The sequence below is a fragment of the Poecilia latipinna genome, unplaced genomic scaffold, assembly GCF_001443285.1.
Source record: "Poecilia latipinna isolate Pla-1442-1.1 unplaced genomic scaffold, P_latipinna-1.0 Scaffold1448, whole genome shotgun sequence".
Lineage (NCBI taxonomy): Eukaryota > Metazoa > Chordata > Actinopteri > Cyprinodontiformes > Poeciliidae > Poecilia > Poecilia latipinna.
Window position 1 is genome coordinate 93,238 of NW_015114064.1, and position 18,466 is coordinate 111,703.

Here is an 18,466-nt window from a genome sequence, read left to right on the forward strand (position 1 = left end):
GGGGGGGGGGAAAAATGTGTTTTTTTTTTTTTAAAAACCACAAAAAAAAAAAAAAAAAAAAAAAAAAAACAGCGTGAATAAAAGAAATAAAGAACGAGATTTTTTTTTTTTTTTTTAAAGCCACGTCGGACAAGGCACCCTTGGCTTGTGTCTTCCTTCATAGAGAGAGCGGGGGAGAGAGAGAGAGAGAGAGAGAGAGAGAGAGAAAGAGAGGCAGAGACGACGGGAGCAGGACCCACACGGCGTGGTTCCAGCCAATTGCGTTCCAGAGAAGTGACCATGGCCAGTGATAAACAAAGCACCATAGATCACTCCTCCCGCAGACGGAGCCCGGCACCCGAGGCGGCGGAAGGCAGAGCGGCGGGTCAGACAAAGAGGCAGACGGCGAGGAGAGAGGACGGCAGAGAGCTCACCAACCGCACGCATCTGCCCCTCTGCTCGCCTCTCGCGCTTCAATTTGACGCCCTTTTTTTTTTTTTTTTTCCCCCTCCAACAACCGGAATGCCATTAAAGCCGGCCGATCTGCACGGCTGCAGCTTTGCTCTCAGTGGCGAGAAAGAACAAGGCGAGCCACGGCGAGAGAGAGAAAAAAAAAGTGAGGGAGCCGCATTCCCCCTGCTGCCGCTGTGCGATGCACCATAAAGAGATAAATCCTTAGAAAAAAAAACAAAAAAACAATAATCACAAAAAGACTTATTTTCTAAAAGAAAAAAGGGCATTCAGCACTTACCCACTCCCAGGCGCAAGACTCAGATTCAGTGCTCATTCGAGCCCAGTGCGCGTCAGAAACATCAGATATTCCTCCAAAACAGATGTGCAAAGAAGGAGCAGTGAGGTTCTCCCTCTTTTGTTTGTGAGCCTGCCTTTCTTGTTTTTTTTTTTTTTTTTTTTTCTCTGTTTGCATCAGCTGGCTCTTTACAGCTTTGAAGCAGGTGGATGACAAAAACATCAATCTCTCCAGGCACATTGTGTGGCATCATGCACGCCTTGACACACTCCCCTCACCAGCTCTATACAGTAATCACACATTGTGTTCTCCCGCTCACAGCTTCAGGAATGAATACCGGCTCAAAAGGAAAGTGAAGGACAAGTGTGCAATACTGCAGTGTTTTTTGTTGTTGTTGTTGTTGTAATAAATTTCCATTGGATGAGAAGAGGCATTTTCTGCAGTTTAATTAGCCATATGTAAGGAAAAGTTGAGCAGGACATTTGATTTGAACGTCAGCGTTCAGGTTATGAAATTGATCTCAGGAGGTACTTCAGATCGCTTGCTGAAAATCAGCTAATCACAGGGCAGCAGTTTCTAGCACATTTCGGTATCTGAATGTGGTGAGGGAAACTTGATGAAGTTCAAAATACAGAAAAGGATCTAAGAGACTGACTGCATATTTGTTCATGTGGTCTGAGCATTTCAAAAACTATTAATCTGCTTAGATTTTCACTCAAAACCATTTCTAGATTGAATATTTTCGATCAGTCATGGAATATCATAGAAAGGCAACAGTAGCTCTATTTATGTACCATAAAATCTCTGAACTTAGTTGAACCCTGAGGCAGACGTGCTACAGCTGCAGAAGATCACAATGGGAGCCACTTTTATCTGCTATCGAGGCCATGGTTACACAACGTTTCCAAAAACCGTTTCCTGCTGTGTAAATGAAAAAAAGAAATTGCTCCTACTCAATAGAGGCATGAAAACGCTCAAGGAGAAGATGAAATGATGTAGTGTGCATTCCAGGCCTGCAGGAGGCGAAGAAGCTTTGAGAACTTTCTGATCAGCAGGTGTGTTTTCGTAAACATTGCCACGTATAGAGATGAACGCATCATTTGGCACATACAGTCTCTCGCTGAAGGCATAAATGTTCCACAAAGGCCAGGTTTTACTTTGGCAAAGCAAATCGAAGACAGAAGATGGAGGTCCGCCATTCATGATGTGCAGTGTGCAGGTGAAAATCGGGCCTTAATGCACAAGATGACACGCTGATGTCATGGTCTCCAAACTTTTCCGATTTGTATTCATACGGACAAGATTAGCATTCTAAAAAGTTTCGCTCTGGATCCTGTTGTCAAATCTTTGCCTTATGTCCAGCCAAAAACCCCGTTTCTGTAAATGAGAGGCCAAAACGCAACAAAACATTTGCATTTTACAGTCCTGGTGTTGTGCAAAATGGAGCTTGAGACTGCAGTTCACACACACTATTCAAACCACATTGAAAAAGCATTGCCTGGTCCAATGAATCTCGATTCTGTCTTTGGCATTCAGATTGTATAATTGGACTGATCCATTCAGCCTTGTATGAACAGTTCAGGTTGGTGGTTGTTTGAAGAGGGGTTCTGTGAAATCAATATTGATAACAGATCACTTGGAGTGGAAAGATGTAAAATCACAGTGAGTTTATTGAAAACTTGAGTGGTGACAGTGAGAAGCTGGAAAGATGTACTCTGTCTGTTTTAGCTGAAATTAGAAGTTTAAAAGTCAACAATTTCAAACTTAATGCCGTTCCAGTTTCTATGAGGAGTAACCTCTGAAAAGCCTATGTCGTTTGGGTTTTCTTTTGATGGTTTTTGCTAAAGGAAATCAATAAAATCTGATGACATGTAATTATATTTGACTAATAAGTAAATGTTAATTCTTAGAAATATAGACACATTTTCTTATTTAAATGTGTGAAAAAGATTGCTCACTATGGAGGAAAGGGTTGTTGTTTTTTTTCCCATAGATTTTGAAGCTGAATATTTTTGTAGATTAATATTTATTAAGCTATTTTATCAATAAGCTTTCTCACAAAACAGAATATGAGTTGAGCAGGTGCAATGCCTATGGCCCCAATTTCAGTGCATCAAACTTAAGCGGCGCAGGTCTTGTTGCAAATTTAAAAGGATGTAAAACTAAAAAGTGTCCCTTTAACCCTTGTTAAAGTCATACTTAAATGTATTTGTAACAGCATTACCGTGTTTCTTATGAAATTATTTATAATATTTAAATGTGCTGTGGGCACTAAGATATGAGCAAGCCTTAAAAAGTTTAACAAAATTTGGTCTGTTAGTATGCTATGCCTGTTATTTATACTGTGAAAGAAAGTAAATAATGTTTTCGTTGCCATCAGATTTATCTCCTTCCTTTTACTGTTTTTTTTTTTTTTTCTCAAATGGATGCTAAATCCATGGGTTTTTGAATTTCTTGTGCCATGCTTTCTAAGCCAGTTGTGGCGAGTTAGTGGTGAGAGGTAAGGTGGGAGTGACAGGTGGGTTGAAGGTGGAGGTGAAATTAAGCCTGGGGTGAGCTTTGAGTCCCTTCTTGTTTGCTCTAGAGATGGTCATGCTGACACAGGAGATCAACCAAAAGTCTGAGTGGATTATAGATTCAGCTGATGATGCTGTGATCCACAAGAGTAGGAGCATGTGAAGGGGAGCTGGGACAGGTGAACTTATATGCTGCAGGGAATAGTAATGAAAGTCAGTTGGAGGAATGCAGCATGTGAGAATATGTGTTTGAGACTACAAAATAAATCCAGAAATTACATTCTTTCCCCACAGTTTTCACTTCAAAAAAAATGAGCTCTTGTCAGCTCTTTAGTACATTAGTTCACAAAATAATAAATTCACCACAAAAATGACTCAAGTTTGAAATGCTTACAGTACTGAGAATTTAACTATTTGAAAACATTTTAACAACACTCTGAGTGGCCATCACCTACAAAGGGTAGTTGCTTCAAGTCAAATAGAGCAGTGCCTGAAGTCGCAGTGCTTACTTGGAAAGTTGGTGATCCCTGGCAACCCATCCATCCATCCATCCATCCACTGTACTGGTTATCACCGCAGGGTCATATGGGAGTTGTTGCCTATCTTCAGCACTCTGGGGGCAAGACGTGGGGTACAGCATAAACAGGCTGTCAGTCCATCATAAGACAAACAACCATACACACACAGTCTAAGGACAATTTAAAGTGGCCAATTAACCTAGCAGTCATGTTTTTATACTGCGGAAGAAAGCCGGAGTAACTGCAGAACCAACGTATGCATGGGGAGAACATGGAAGATTCCAGACTGGGATTCACACCCAAAACCCTTCTTGCTGCAAGTACTACCAAATGACAACACTGCCCCACTGCCAAATCCCTTGTTCTGCTAGCGTTTTTGTAGTAATGTCCTCAAAAATACCGACCGACTGTCTTCTAAGAAAAACAAAAACAAAAACTAGCATAACCATGATGACATAACTAGGAACATTACAGAAGAAGCCATCTGTTATTCAAAAATCTTGCATGTTTTTGAATGTTTTAAAAATATATATATTTAGATTGAATCCAAAATTCAGGATTTTGCAATGCTTACCTTCTTCCAAATACTCTAAAAACAAACTGACATGCTATTTTCAATACACCGTGTAGGAAGCGGAAGTAAGGAACGAAAAAAGTGATGAAACGAGGACATGAACTGGAGGTATGGACTATGAAAGGGACGATAGAACGTCTTCAACTCAAGGTCAGATATACGAGTTAACGCGAATGCAACAAAAATATTCGGCATGGACTATCATGAAATGGAAACATCACATTGCTTTCTGTAACATTATCAAGTTTTAGATATATAAAAAATTGTATTAATATCAATATCCTTAATGTTAAAATGTAACACTGCGACTAAGTGTAAATTCCGATATTTTTCGAAGGCCCTCGAAGGCAACTGGGTGACGTGTACTGTTTTGCTCTTGGTGGCGGGAAGCGGATATTTTGCTATCGGTTTGGCTTTTCTTGTGTTTTTAACTACATTACTTGAAGTATAGCAAATTAGCCTGTCATAGCTCACCCAATTAATGAAAGTTCGTCCGATATCATGCGTGGGTGGGATTACTAACGTTTGCGTCGAAACACTCGACATTGATACTTCGACAGCTGAAAGTTGCATAAACTTAAATGGAGAGCTTATTATTACGCGATAACCCGCTGCTTTTACCTCTAAACAAGAAGAAAACAGTCTATGATGGGTTTATAACCGTACAGGTAGATATTCTCGCATAAAAATCTATTTTCTCGGTTTGATAGAGCAAATGTCCAACCTGTTTAAGTATCTGCGTCATTGAAAACACTTAAATAATGTAAACAGGATGCCAGGAGTTTACAGTTGTTTTATTGATCTCATCAAATATCATGGCAGCAACAGAATGTAATGGAAAGATGTGAGGTCCCCTTAAAGTTTGCATTACTCTTCTATTTGGTCATGTTGAAACATACAGTTCATCTGTAACGGTTGCAGTCTGTATTCAAGCCTTTTACTCTGATTCCCCAAAATAAATTAGTTTTAAATTAATTGCAATTTCAGATTTTTGTTTTGTTCGTGAAAAAAAAAAAGAAAACCATGAACTCTTTTCCTTCCACTCCACAGTTATGCTTAACTTTGTGTTGGTTTTGTCGTTACATTACATTTATAAGGTATGTTTTCTCCAGGGAAGAGACTTCAGAATAAGAATACTCCTCCCTCCAGATCTCCAACTGAAGCGGGCCAGGTACTAATAGGATCGCCTTGGTTTATTAATAATTGCATTAAAGCCCAGCTTGATTTCATAAGGAGTGTTTTTCTAACCAAAGAAGCTGCATTTGCTCCTAACTTTTGTCTCTGCAGGCTGCACTGCTGTTGGCAGCTGAAACACCTGTTGCGTGACTATGAGCACATAGTGAAGCAGGTAAATGTATAATCAGTTGCTTGTGGCATCACGGTATCAAGTGAAACGTTGTGTCTGTCTTCTCTGATTAATATCTTGTCGTTTCCTGTGTATTTATCGCCGTGTCATGTTGCCTTCTTTGTGCCCTTCTATTTCTTCCCCCCACTGTTTAATTAACATTGCCTGGAAAATGTCCGCATTTGTTACGTGGGCCCCTCAGGGTTATTTGGATGAGATTGATATTTCACCCTGGGCTGCAAAGTTCATTATTTTCACAGCCTTTAAGCTATCATTAATTATTTAAACGGGTGGCAGCACGCATTAATCACAAACACTGTGTTTGATTTGAATGGCTGGCTGAAGGAAAGCAAAAAGAGACGGTGTCACTTCATTATACCTTCATTCAAGGGTGTCTTTCTCACAGAGGCTGCAGCAGTCGGTGGATCTTGGCGGTTTCATTCTGGAGTTGAAAACCGTCTTGGTAAGGACAAGGATGACATGTGATGTGTATAATTATGAGCAAAAGATGCACACGTAGACCTTAGATTGTTTCTTTATGTTATTAAATGATCCTATGAGAATTCAATTGATTAAAGTGGTTTAGAGGAAAGCGGATCTAATACAGTTTGGCTTGTGGTGAAATGATTTTGGTCAATAAATTTGAAGCGGTATGATTTGCTCTTTTTGCGTGTTTGTTGCAGGAAGTGGCTCTGAATCGATGTCCCGAGGGTCGCTCCGTCCCGCCTCCTCGATATTACTCCCTGCTCATATCTGAGATGGAGACTGTCGGGTGGGATAAGTAAGTATAGAAAAATTATTAAAGGAATGTTAACAAAACGCTCAAACGTAGCATTCAGCTTTAACAATCATTTAACAGACACACAAATGTTCCCATTGAACAGTTTCAGTGGAGGCTGAAATTGTTCAAGCAACAAAGTTAAAATTACATGACAATCATTTTACTACACAATTATATTATTTGAGTACTGATAATATTAAATGAGGTGTTTTTTTTTAATGAGGCAAATGAGTATCCACTCTTGTTGAATGGTATATTTAAAACAAACACACAAAAAACAAACAAAAAAAGCAACTTAGATGAATATTGCAAACAGGAATATGGGGTATAATTATGATACTCTGAAGATTTTATTTTCACCAGAAGCATTTGATAGTAATTTAGGGCAAACATAATCAGAGATGAGAAGTATTTGTTAAAGTGCAAATTGCATTGAGTCATTGACTTGCAGCATTCACTGCTCCTCAAGGAGCTGGGGGTTGACAGTAGATAATCGCTTAATATTATGCATGTAGCGACAGTGGAGAGTAAAAACTCCCCTTTAACAGGAAGAAACCTCTAGCAGACCGTGGCTCAGTGTGAACAAGTGTTTTTTTGAGAAGATACACAAAAAACACAGAAGCTCTGACCCAGCAGTAGTTTATATGTGGAGAACAGTAGAATGTTAATGGCCTCAGAGTTTGCAATTTATCCAAAATCTGCAACATGTGGATATCAACTAACTAACCCCTTATTCATGCAGATACCAATAATAAAAGAAATAATAATTAAAAAATTACTAAAGTATCAACCCAAACACATTTACATTTGCATAACTTTGTAAAATAAAACAATTAAAATGTAATTGTCTAGTTTTCAGGTGCTTCAGAGAAATGTATTTCAGAGCAACCGTGGGAAACTCCACTGAATCAGTTTGTACCTAATTTCTGCTTTAGATAACTGTTTTGGCTTACAGAGGAACCCAACTAATACCAAAACAATTATTTTTTTTTTTTATTTCTTAATGAAAAGCATGTTAACATGGTTCCATTTCCCACTTACATGGTCCCAGGACACTGTGGAAGCAATTTGTCAGTGGAATTGCTTGCTGATGGAGCATATTCTGTTAACTGATCCTCATATCAGCTCTGTGTAAGAATCTGAACCAACAGTGGAAGGGAAAGTTCCAAAAACGTCATTTTTCAAGTTTCCTGTTTATTCCCCAGAGGTAGAATCAAGTTGGGGTGATGAAAACCTCCCTGCCTCATGTGGCTAAATGGAGCAGTCTTTTTTTTTTTTTTTCCTCCCTCTCCTGTAGCTTTCAACAACACATGGCCACATTAACGAGGGGTTCTTAATGACTTCCTTATTTTTAGTTATTGAGTTACAGTTAAATCCAGGTCGCCTTTAATAAAGCTCAGCTCTCGTGCGCTGACGGGCCCGGCTAATACCGTCGTCAGGAGAAGGCAGTTAGCAGGAAGATATGTGTTCTCCCTCAGCTCGGATTAATCCTTGACTACCACACTCATTTTCCACTTCCCTATTAATGACCACGACTGCAATTATGATATTAGCAAAATGCAAATGCCTCTAATTGAAGACTCTCAGGTTTTAATAGGAGATGGGGGGTGAAGGTATGCTTAATGCTAGAAATGGGACTGACATCATTTTCAGTGCGGTGTTACGGTTAGAAAGCATTATACACAGCGGGCCTCAATCTCTAAAGCACTCGAGATTTGCTTAGCGTCTTAATTGGTATGTGCCGTGCTAATAGCCACCGGGGGTTTCAGCTGTAATAGTGCCTGCTGATTGGACCAGGTAAAGCGAGTCTTCTCTTCCCCTCCACGTGCCTCTATTTGGCATTTCCTAGTTTGGTCATCTTGTTAGGCTGCGAATGGCAAACCTGTGACGAAAAATGCGCTAATTAATGGAAAATGGGGTCAAGTAGGTCAGCTGCTATCACTTGATTCCACCAGAAACATGGCCCTGATGGCTCCTGGGCTCATTATGGGCGCAGCTGGTGCTCCGTGTTCACAACCTGTTGGAGAACGTGCAGGGCTTACTTCACGTCTTCCGACTGCGGTGTTATCACTCCGTCACACTGTGTTGGTGTTTTTTTGCTGGGCCTTCTAGGTCTACCAACACAAGCTTTTTTTCCTCCATCTTTGTTTTTCTTACATTATTAGGCCAGCTAATAAATTACTCCCCCTAATCCTGTAATACAAACATGATCTCTAATAGTACTGGGAATTCCCGGGTTACAAGTTCTAAGTAATGATGGTGTCCCGGTTACCACAATAACACCACGAGCCAGACTCGTGAATCTGCACGTCTTAATCCTGTATAAAATTAGTGCATATCTCTCCTTGTCCCCTCCATTTGTACATGCCACGGCCCTCTGTTTGCATTTTACATGTGTGTTTTGTGATCCATCATACAGAAAGTGTTGATCGCACTATTCATGAATCACATTGTCAACATGCACAGAGTACAATATCGAATCTCACCTAAATTTGCATGGTGTAGAAGTGGCTCACATTGCTGCGGAGTTGCAAATGGGAAGCTCTCATCAGTCTTCCCAGCAAGAGGTTGGACTATCATGCTGATTCCATCACAGCTAAGACGGGGTGGCGGCTTGTCCCTGGTCTCTGGGGTGTGAGACCCTGTAGCAATGGAGATGAACATGTGGATGTTTTTGATGCAGTTGCAATCAGCCGTTTACTCATCCGGGGGGGTTTAATACTGACATAATTATTTAAACTTTTCTTCTCCAGGTTGCTCAGATTTTTCAATGAGTTGGTTTGCTGGCAAAGGCCAGGCTCTTAAGCTCCAGTTTCCAATTGTTGGGGAGGTTTTGGGAATGTCATTTCAGAAGCTTAATGCTGGCCTAATTTATCTACTTATATTTGCTTTGCTCAATGTTCTGGTTTTATTGATAGTGAAACAGTCCAACAGAATGATGCTACCACTGGATTAAGAAAAAAAAAATGATTACCCATCATATTGTTTTCATTTTAAGTTTTATTCTGATCTGTGAAGTGATCTTGAAGGTAGCGGTGGGCATTTATTGCATCGTTTATCATAAGAATTTTGATTTATTGTTGTCTTGACAAATTTGAATTAACGCTATTAAGACATAAGATAACAAAACTGACATGATAAAAAAAAATATTTTTATTATTTTCTCCATTTTTGGAAAATATGATCAAAAGTTGTTGCTGTGTGCAGCTTAGTGATACAAATCAAACATCTTAAGTTGGGTCCTGAAGAAGCCAATTTAATTTTTTTTGTGTGTGTTTGTGACGTTATGATTTCTGTGCCATGCAGTCACAGCCATACTGTTACCTAAAAATGAAGTAATAAATAGATTTCCATCATTATTTTTATCATTATGACAGTACCACAAAATATCATAATAAAATTCTGAGTCCATTTTGCTCACTTCTACTTGTATTTGTTGCCTGTTACATGCATTTATACTTTCTGGCTGTTTTGAGGACTTCCTGAAGATGTTACTCTGTTTGCCTTTGACATGTTGATGCTGTTGTTGTCCTTCTCTGTGGCTTTCAGTGTGAGAGGCCTGATCATTTTTATGAGCTGAACCCAAATGGACAGCGCCTCCCGTCGTTCCATCATGTCCCTAAGTGTGTGTCTGAACATCACTTATCTCTCGCTCCGCTCTATAAATCTTGGCTAGATATACAACTCTGTCAGCCTCATCACAGAGCACCATTGTAATATACTGTAAATCTGGACAAGGGTTGTGTAGATGCTTTGTCTCAGATCAGTGTTTTGTCTTCAGACCTCAGTAGATCAGAGGTGGACTTCTGATTGGTTATCACTCGTTGAAACGGTCGTGATGTCGTAAATCTGACAGCGGTGTTGGTGAATGGTTGCGCCACATCAGCATTTTGTCCTGTTAATAGATTTAATTTAGGACATGAAGAAGAGTCTGATTTATAGGATGACTCCAAAATCTGAAGTCACCCAGAGACACATTATTTTCTGGCAGTTTAAGTCCACTTCTATAAGTGCCACCGCAATACAGTGACAGTTCATTTCTAAGTGAAGTGCCTGTCCTAGCGGCCTATTCTGTTATTTCCTGCTCATGTGTGAAGTTTAAGTATTTTCTAGGTCTGTATACATTTCAAAAAAGAAAACAGAATGTGGAGAAACCATTCAAAATCCCCTTCTTCCCTCCAGATAAACATAATCTTAATAAATCAAAAAAAAAAGCAGCTTTGATTTCTTGTATCAAGGTAAAAAAAAAAAAAAAAAAAGCTATCCAAACCAGCTAAACTCTGTGTGGAGGTATAATCGCCTCCCTTGTTAAACCAAAAACTAACTGCTATAACCACATTTCTAGACAGCTGAGTTCAGTTTCATTAGCTGCACCCAGGCCTCATTATTCTCTGACCTGCAGAATCATAGAAGCTCTTAAAGAAAAACTGTCCAACAACATTGAGTAGGCTAAGAGATCTGCAAAAACACTTCCTGCCTGATCTTAACAAACTCAAGAACACACGAGGAATCGATCTTGTCTGCAGTGCTCACTCAAGGTGGCGTCACTGTGGTTCGAACATTCTGCTCTGCTTTCTGCTGTCGTAACTGAGTGTTCCACCTTAAACAGGTTTACAATGCTTGAAAACCCTCGTTATTGCGGGTGAATTAAACCAGTTCTGCAAACAGTAGTGGGACAACATTCATCCATAACGATGTAAAAGACTGATGAACCAAGAAAAGCTGGATGTGTCATTGGAGTAATAATTGCACATCGGGTTATTAGGTTTAAGGGGGTATTACGTTTTCACATAGAGCTCAGTTAGTTTGGATAGCTTGTTTTTTTTTTTTTTTTTTTCTTTTGTGAAATTGCATTTTCTGTTATCAAATTACGTTTATGGTTACACCCAAGTTTCACAACTCTCTTTCTTCGTCACAATTTCTCCACGTCTCCATGTGAGCCTCGGGTCCTCTGCCTCTAAAAATGCACATCAAGAGTGGGCACTGAGATCAGCGAAGGTCTAATTAGCTCTGTCCTTCCTCAGGATGCTTTCCATAGACATGGACTTCCAAACACTGAAGCTGAGGGCCGAGGACTCCTCTGGAAGGCAGCACACTCTCACTGTTAGACTCAAGTCAAAGGTGGGCCACTCGCAGTAACTTTACAGCAACTTGATCACTGTCACTCCAACAAAAATTGCTCATCATCAGGCGACCTGCAGTGAGTCCAAATCACAACAGGCCAACTTCTCCAAAACTGCATACTGGGAAACATTCATTTAGATGATAGGGAATCTGTGATTTACATCTGTGCCCCTAAATGTAGGTCAGACTGGAGAGGATGTGGAGAGACACGATAACCTGCTGTGACTGAGATGTAACTCAGATAATGCATCTCTTCACAGACCTCAGCAGGACGGAGAAACCTTCCTGTGTGCACAGAGAAAACCAATAAATTCACACTAATCTGCATAACCGCTGCTGTCAGTCAATGCTGTCATTTCATTTCTCATTTCAGTTCATTTTTGCATTTTAGTCATTGGCCAAAAGAGAGAGAGAGGCTTAGTTTGCTTTATTTATTTATTTTTTCACCACATTTATAAATTTGGATGCTGATTTTAAAAAAAGGTCAGATTTTAGTCTCTGACCAGATCACTGTCTTCCACATGCTTGTTGTGTCTCTCCTACAAGCATTTTGCCAAAATACAGCAGGGATTTCTTTGGCTTTCCTTCGACAATTTAACCATTTTGCCAAACTTTTCCAAAAAAGGCTAGAGTTGTGGAATGAGTGACTAATGTCTGTTTAGTCCCAACTAAGCTGTGGATTTCTGTAGCTCCTGTGATCTCCTTGTCCAGTCTGTCAGCTTTATGTTGTGTTTTATGTCGTTACGTGACCTGCATCATGTAACGACAGGTGCAGTGAAAGTCCATCCAGCAGGTCAGATATATTATCGGGAAACATAATTTACCACTAAATATAGCATCCAAGCAGTCCATTGCAACCAAAATATTGTATATATTTATACATTAGTTAAGATAACTATAATTTAGCTCTAAATACCATATTGGTTGAGTTTGCTGGCTGATTGTGATTTTGAGTTGATGAATTATCCACATTTAGCTCTATTTCTTTTCATTAATGTCTGTTTTGGTTTGATTTAATCAGTATTTAAAAATTAGAATCTAAAAAAATCCTTTGATTCTTTATTTTTTTTTAATGATAAAACAGTATCGCTGCCTTTGAATTTGTCTATGACTTGTTTAGAAACTTTAAAAGTCGTCCCAAACTTTAAAAACTAGATTTCTTTTTGAGTTTCTAGCTCCTCATATCATTAATTTGAATTTCAGCAAAATTGAACGTGGATAACAATATAGGTTAAAGCTTAAAGCGCAATAGTTTTTAAAAAGTTTTCTTAGTGCACAAAGTCAACGAAGGCATCTGTTGGGCAGCAGGAGTGGAAGGAGCTCAGAGTTGCAGAGTGTGGGCACGGTGTCATGGTGAGGTGGTGCTTACCTAAGCTGGGATGACGTCCACCGGGGATAAGGGAGGACTGTGAGACCCCACACTGTGCCCACCTGGCCCTCCTCAGCCCTCTGGCACCTCCCAGCCTCCAGCTGCCTCCCCCAGATCCAGCGCCAGGTCATTCCTCACCAGACGCAGCTCTGGAAGAGGCGGCACTGGCATGGACGCGTGGAGGCTTGGACGACTGGGGAGTGAGGGAGGACTGGGGAAGGACAAAGAGTTTCATAATGTTGAAGGTGAACAGAGGCGGTTTACCAAAGATTCGACTTTGGCTTTACCAGCTTGTTAAATCTGGGCTAACTCTGCTTAGTTCTTAAAAATGACTGCCAGAAAGATTTAAATTTAATTTAATTTAGAAAATTAAATAAAATGTATTAATTTCATTTTCTAAATGAATAAAGAAAAGGTGGAATAGCATTTATTTTACTGAATCATTTGAAAACGGTAACATATCAATGTGTTTTCCATATCTAAAATCTGGAAATTTGTTGAACTTTAGAGCTGATAGAGCAAATATTAAGCAAATAGAATAACCAGCAGGATTTGTCAAAGTTTCCCAATACCTTATTAGAAGTTTATGCATCATATCAGATCTGAGCTTTGACTGGGCCATTCTAATTCCCAAACATGTTTTGATCTAAACCCGTCCCTTGTATTTCTGGCTGATGCCTCTGTCTGCTGCGTCCACAGCATCCAGCAGAGGCTCCTGACTGTTCAGCTGACCTGCCAGTCCCTTTGACCATCACCTGGACACCACAGGTATGGACTGCTGCCAAAAGGTAGACCACCCGTTACAGGACTGAGATATTTTTCTGAATACACCTTCTCGCCTCTTAGTATCCCTTCAGGTTAACCAGGCCATAGTTAGTTCTACTGAATCCACTCCATTATGAAATAGAGGGTGATGAGAATCTGTGCGGGTAAATAAATTTCTAATTAATGAAATAACATGACTTTGTTTCTAATATGTCTTGAATTTAAACGGGAAAAGTATTATTAGTGTGTACATTACCACTCAGATCATTTATGACTTTGTGTGATTACATCACCCAAACCATTTTGTTTTAAACTTGCATGTAGTTTAGTTTTTTGTTTGTCTTTTTTCTATTAGGAATTGACAATCTAAGAAATTTTAGATTTAGAAATGTAGATTTTTCTTCAGACTTGTACTGAACAGACGCGAGAACGAGTTTCGTTAGTCTCATTGTTTGCTTCAGGCGGTGGCAGAGATGGGAAGTATAGATCTGACCAGAACTCAGAACCAGACATTTTTTCACAGCTTTATAAAGTCTGGAAAAGTATGGAATGTGATCAAAATCAGTTTTTCAGTCTGGACACGTTCCTGTGTGGGAGAATGAAACGGGCCATATAAATGAAAATAGAGCATGGAAAAATATTTCTTGCCTTCCCTAAGCGTAGCAACCGTCCATCTGTAAAAGCATCATCATTCTTTTATTCCACCATCCATCCAGTGTTTGTTCATCCACTCTTCAGTTTTGGCAGGTTTTGTATATAAGGCCTGACCTTGAATAAAATCAGTGGACTAAATTCCTCCTAAACCTTGTTAATACTCTAAAACTGGGTCAAAATGGACTGAGAACTGTGCCAATCTGAGAATGTGGGAGCGTTTTTGCTAAAGGGGAACATGAACTCATAGCACAAGATCCCGCTGACTGGACTGGAAACCGGCCTGGTTTTGTTAAACTCTTAACATATTCATGAATGAAAAATATTTCTGATAAATATTTTAAGTCTACATTGAGCAGCTGTTTGAATCTGAACTGATGTTAGGTCATATGTAGTTCACAGTTTGTAATACTTACATTGGTTAAAACTGAACAAATGTGTGTTTTTTTTAGATTCTGATCCGTTAAACCTTTAAATGATTTTACAGTGTTGGTCTTAATTATAAACATAGCAGTAAATTGTCCACTGTCTTGTTTTGTAAGCTGTACTGCTACAGAAATCCATGAATTATTCTCAGTCAAATATTCTCCTAGACAGCAGCACAGCTGAGTGTGGGTGGAATCTGGAGGTGTGTGCTTTCTCAACAGCCCGATTTTAAGGGAGACAAAATTTACACCAATTTTTACGTGGTTTGGTCTTTGCAACTGAACGGTGAAAGCAAATTAACCACCATGAATGTTCAACAGATGGGTTATGGGTATCTCACATCTTCACGTCAGAGTGGAAAGCTCAAGCCCCGTGTTTGTTTTTTAATCTTGAAATGTAGGTGCGAAACGGGCCTAAGTGTTTACAGAATTATTTCTGGAAACAACAAATGTTCTTCTTTGTTGTTCTTATCCAAAAATGTGTCATTTTCAATCTGATGAGGTGAATGTAGCGTCACTCCCTCATAGTCTTACGCGGATTGAGGCCTTTAGGAGGAGAAAACGAGGAGCTCCACAGAAATCCTTGAATCATTGTGAGTCATAATGTAACGAAGCGGGTCTCCACCTGCTCGATTAACACTTTTCCTTTTAGCCCCTCAAATTTAGTCCGCTATAATTGCCGTAAAGGTGCTTTGATGTAGAACCAGCTGTGGGCTCTTTGTGTCCCTGTGCTTCCCTCGTTATTGTTGTTTGTCGTCCTTCTTCTTTCATCTCTGTCACTGCCTCCGAGTCTGTGTGTCGTTTACAGACACACGCACATACACACACACACTATGACGGAGCACTGAACTGGACTGTTCTTCCTGGCGTGTAATAAAGTCAAGAACCTGATTGCAGAGTGAGGAGTGCAGAGCTGAGCTGAGATATGTCAGTATTAGCTGTTAAAAGAAGTCAGAGAGGCAGAGAGTTGGTGGGTTAGAGGAAAGAGAAGCTAAATGTATGTGTGTGTGTGTGAGAGCTGATACATGGCAGGCGTACAGTGAGGAGCAGCTTAGAACAGCGCTACCGTATGGAGTCTGTCTGCCTGCTGGGCCGTTGATGGATCTCTCCCACTCTGCGACATGAAGCGTGTGTGCGTGTGTTTGTGTGTGCATACATATATGCGTGTGTGCATGGTCTTAACTTTGCCAAGTGTGTGTTTTCTGTGTGTTATGTGTGTGCATGCAGGGGGAAGGGCCTGTCTGTCGGCAGCCCTGACATGTTCATTTGAATGAGTAATTATTGCCTGCTCTGTTACAGGGCCAAGATGTGCCACTCAGTGCATTTGTAAGGAACAAGATGTGGAAGAGAAATAAACCTGCGCGCGCGTGCGTGTGTGTGTGTGTGTTTGTTGTTCATGTCCTTTGTGCTTGCAGGTTCTACCATATGTCAACCACCAGAAACTGCATATTTGAAGATAGAGATGATGAATAAACATGTGATAACAAAGGCTCCACAGTCTGACTCTAGAAAATCTGGAAGTGTCGAGTTTAAATATTTCATTACGTCTGGATGAGTTCAGAGCGAATACAGAAAAGAATTTGTTATTCTATATTTCATTCCATGTCCAGTTGTCTACCTACCGACTGGAGTTTAGATACTGTCTGCTCTTAGCTTCACAACAGAACCCCCAAATGATCTAAACCACCAATTTACATTTAACCAAACGTTCAGGTGTGATGAAATTTCTTACTTTGTCTTAATTTAAGTTTTGAGCGAGTTTTCTTGTCTCTGGGGAAAGATTTAAGACATAAACAGAGTTTTACACTCAAAAGAGTAAATTCAGACATGATTCAATGTAATAACTGACAGTTATGTTTCATTTTTAGTTTCTAAGTACATTAGATACATTTCTGTAAAAAAAAAAAGAAAAACTGCTTCTGAGGTTACCGGCGAGGAGATGAATAGTTGAATCGGGTTAAAAGCAGAGCGATGTAACCGCATCTTCAGCATTTCTGCTCTCAGATCTGAATGGAGGTCAGGGAGAGACATCATACATAGATAAAGAGAACTGATTGAGACAGCCAAGGAGCAACGCTCGGCTCCGACTCCACTCCTTTTATCCTCTGCAGCCTTCAGCTCTCACTCAGGTTCTTCTCTGATCGAGCAGGAATTTAAGTAACAGCTGAACCGGGCCTGGAGTAGTTATCCTGGGCTCTAACTGTAGTCATAGTGCTGGCATTAATTGGGCTGTAATTGCTGAGGCTCTCAGCACCTGGACGAAGCTTAATTGTGTGCACTGTGCTGGCACAATGACCCATAATTTTTGGTTCATTTTTTCCCCTAATTTTTTTCCCTCTCCTTCCATCTGCATTGCTCTCCCGCACCTCTATCAGCATCTCTTTCTTTGCTTTGAGAGCTCGTGTTTATGCGAGCGTGCTTATTGCAGCTTGAGTTGCTGCAGTTTTTAACCGATTGGTTTTAAACGCTCTCTTTCCTCTCAATCTGAAAATGTCACGGCGGAAGCTTTTTGCACCAACCCACACCTCTGTGTTTAACTTTGACTAAATCCTCACTTGTACATATTCGGTCCAGTTTTTCTTGTTTACTTTGATGGGTTTGGTTGTGGATAATTGATGGCACGGCTCTCAGTAATGTCCATTTAAAAGCAGAATGCAGCACTTTGTCGCTGACCCTGATGCTGTTTCTGCCTTCGCAGAGTACTCTGGAGCAGCTCCACAGTCAGTTCCTGCTGGTTCTGGAGTCCCTGACGGACTTCTGGGACGTCCTGGATGAGATCGACGGGAAGACCTGGGTTCTAGAGCCGGAGAAGCCCAGCCGTTCCGACACAATGAGGCGGATTGCCATAGGTAAAGTTTGCGTCGACGCAGCTGATATTTTGTTGATGGAAACTAAAAGCAAAAGCAATGAACTGCTATTGCTGTAAATATGAATAGATTAAAGGGAGTAAGGATATTATTTCTCTAATTTCAGTAGAAAGATTTTGATTTGGTTGTGACGTCATAAGAAGCAACTATTTCTTTGCTCCATACTTTTTCACAGTCAGTGGACGGGACGCCGACTCTTTAAACCCACGTGAAGTGGGATCATGCGGCTGAATTACACACCCCGTCCCCATCAGCCCCACATCTAATTATTGTTTAATTTCCCTTTGGGATCTATAAAGTGTTTTTGACTGTGAATGTGTGCAGGAAACAACGTGTCCATCAAGGTGGAGGTGGATCCGCGGCACCCGAAGATGCTGCCAGAGTGCTGCCTGCTGGGAGCCGATCATGGTGGGTAGGAGCCCACAGACACAGTTCCACTTCTAAGTCAGGAATTCACAGCATGCACACAAGTTTATCTACTGCATTACACCCCAACAACTGACACAATGTATTAAAGCATGAAGCATCCTCTCATTATGATTCAGTTTGCAGGGAACTATAAATAGGTGACTGCTGCTGCCTGGAGGTCATGCAGCATACCGAACGTTACAGCTTCCTTCAGAGGGGTCTGTGCCTTGGAAGCAAAACTCAGGGAGAAAAGAGCCTAGTTACACCTGCTATGTTCAATAACACTCCTGTCTTCAGAAGTGTTTTTTTTTTTTTTTTTTTTTTTTTTTTTTTTTTTTGGTTTTGCCACAATTATATTTTAAAAACAAAAAAAAAAAAAATCTATATGTATATAAA

The 18,466-nt window shown here is 40.2% G+C and overlaps 1 protein-coding gene and 2 long non-coding RNA genes across 5 annotated transcripts in view; 1 reads left to right on the top strand and 2 right to left on the bottom strand.

Moving 5' to 3' along the window:
* The window catches only part of LOC106962683 (uncharacterized), a 41,835-nt gene extending 39,929 nt beyond the window's left edge, over positions 1 to 1,906 (bottom strand). Inside the window, exon 1 of the long non-coding RNA XR_001428034.1 lies at positions 731 to 1,906. This is a non-coding gene — a long non-coding RNA (uncharacterized LOC106962683). The remainder of the gene's footprint in view (positions 1 to 730) is intronic.
* A 325-nt stretch (positions 1,907 to 2,231) lies between these two features.
* Positions 2,232 to 4,423, bottom strand: LOC106962682 (uncharacterized). The gene is made up of 3 exons (XR_001428033.1): positions 4,336 to 4,423; positions 3,753 to 3,856; positions 2,232 to 2,334 (listed from the first exon to the last, which is right to left on the bottom strand). It is a non-coding gene; the product is annotated as an uncharacterized LOC106962682 (long non-coding RNA).
* Positions 4,397 to 18,466, top strand: part of fancl (FA complementation group L) — a 23,967-nt gene continuing 9,897 nt past the window's right edge. For 2 of the 3 annotated variants that reach the window (XM_015057252.1, XM_015057250.1), the window contains exons 1-9: positions 4,662 to 5,003; positions 5,448 to 5,506; positions 5,623 to 5,683; positions 6,087 to 6,143; positions 6,364 to 6,461; positions 11,486 to 11,582; positions 13,654 to 13,722; positions 17,494 to 17,644; positions 17,987 to 18,070. In XM_015057252.1, the coding sequence (XP_014912738.1) occupies positions 4,917 to 5,003; positions 5,448 to 5,506; positions 5,623 to 5,683; positions 6,087 to 6,143; positions 6,364 to 6,461; positions 11,486 to 11,582; positions 13,654 to 13,722; positions 17,494 to 17,644; positions 17,987 to 18,070 (763 nt within the window). In that variant the 5' untranslated portion in view covers positions 4,662 to 4,916. Of the gene's footprint in view, positions 4,486 to 4,661; positions 5,004 to 5,447; positions 5,507 to 5,622; positions 5,684 to 6,086; positions 6,144 to 6,363; positions 6,462 to 11,485; positions 11,583 to 13,653; positions 13,723 to 17,493; positions 17,645 to 17,986; positions 18,071 to 18,466 lie in introns of those variants that run through there. The other variant, XM_015057251.1, reaches the window with a different exon arrangement.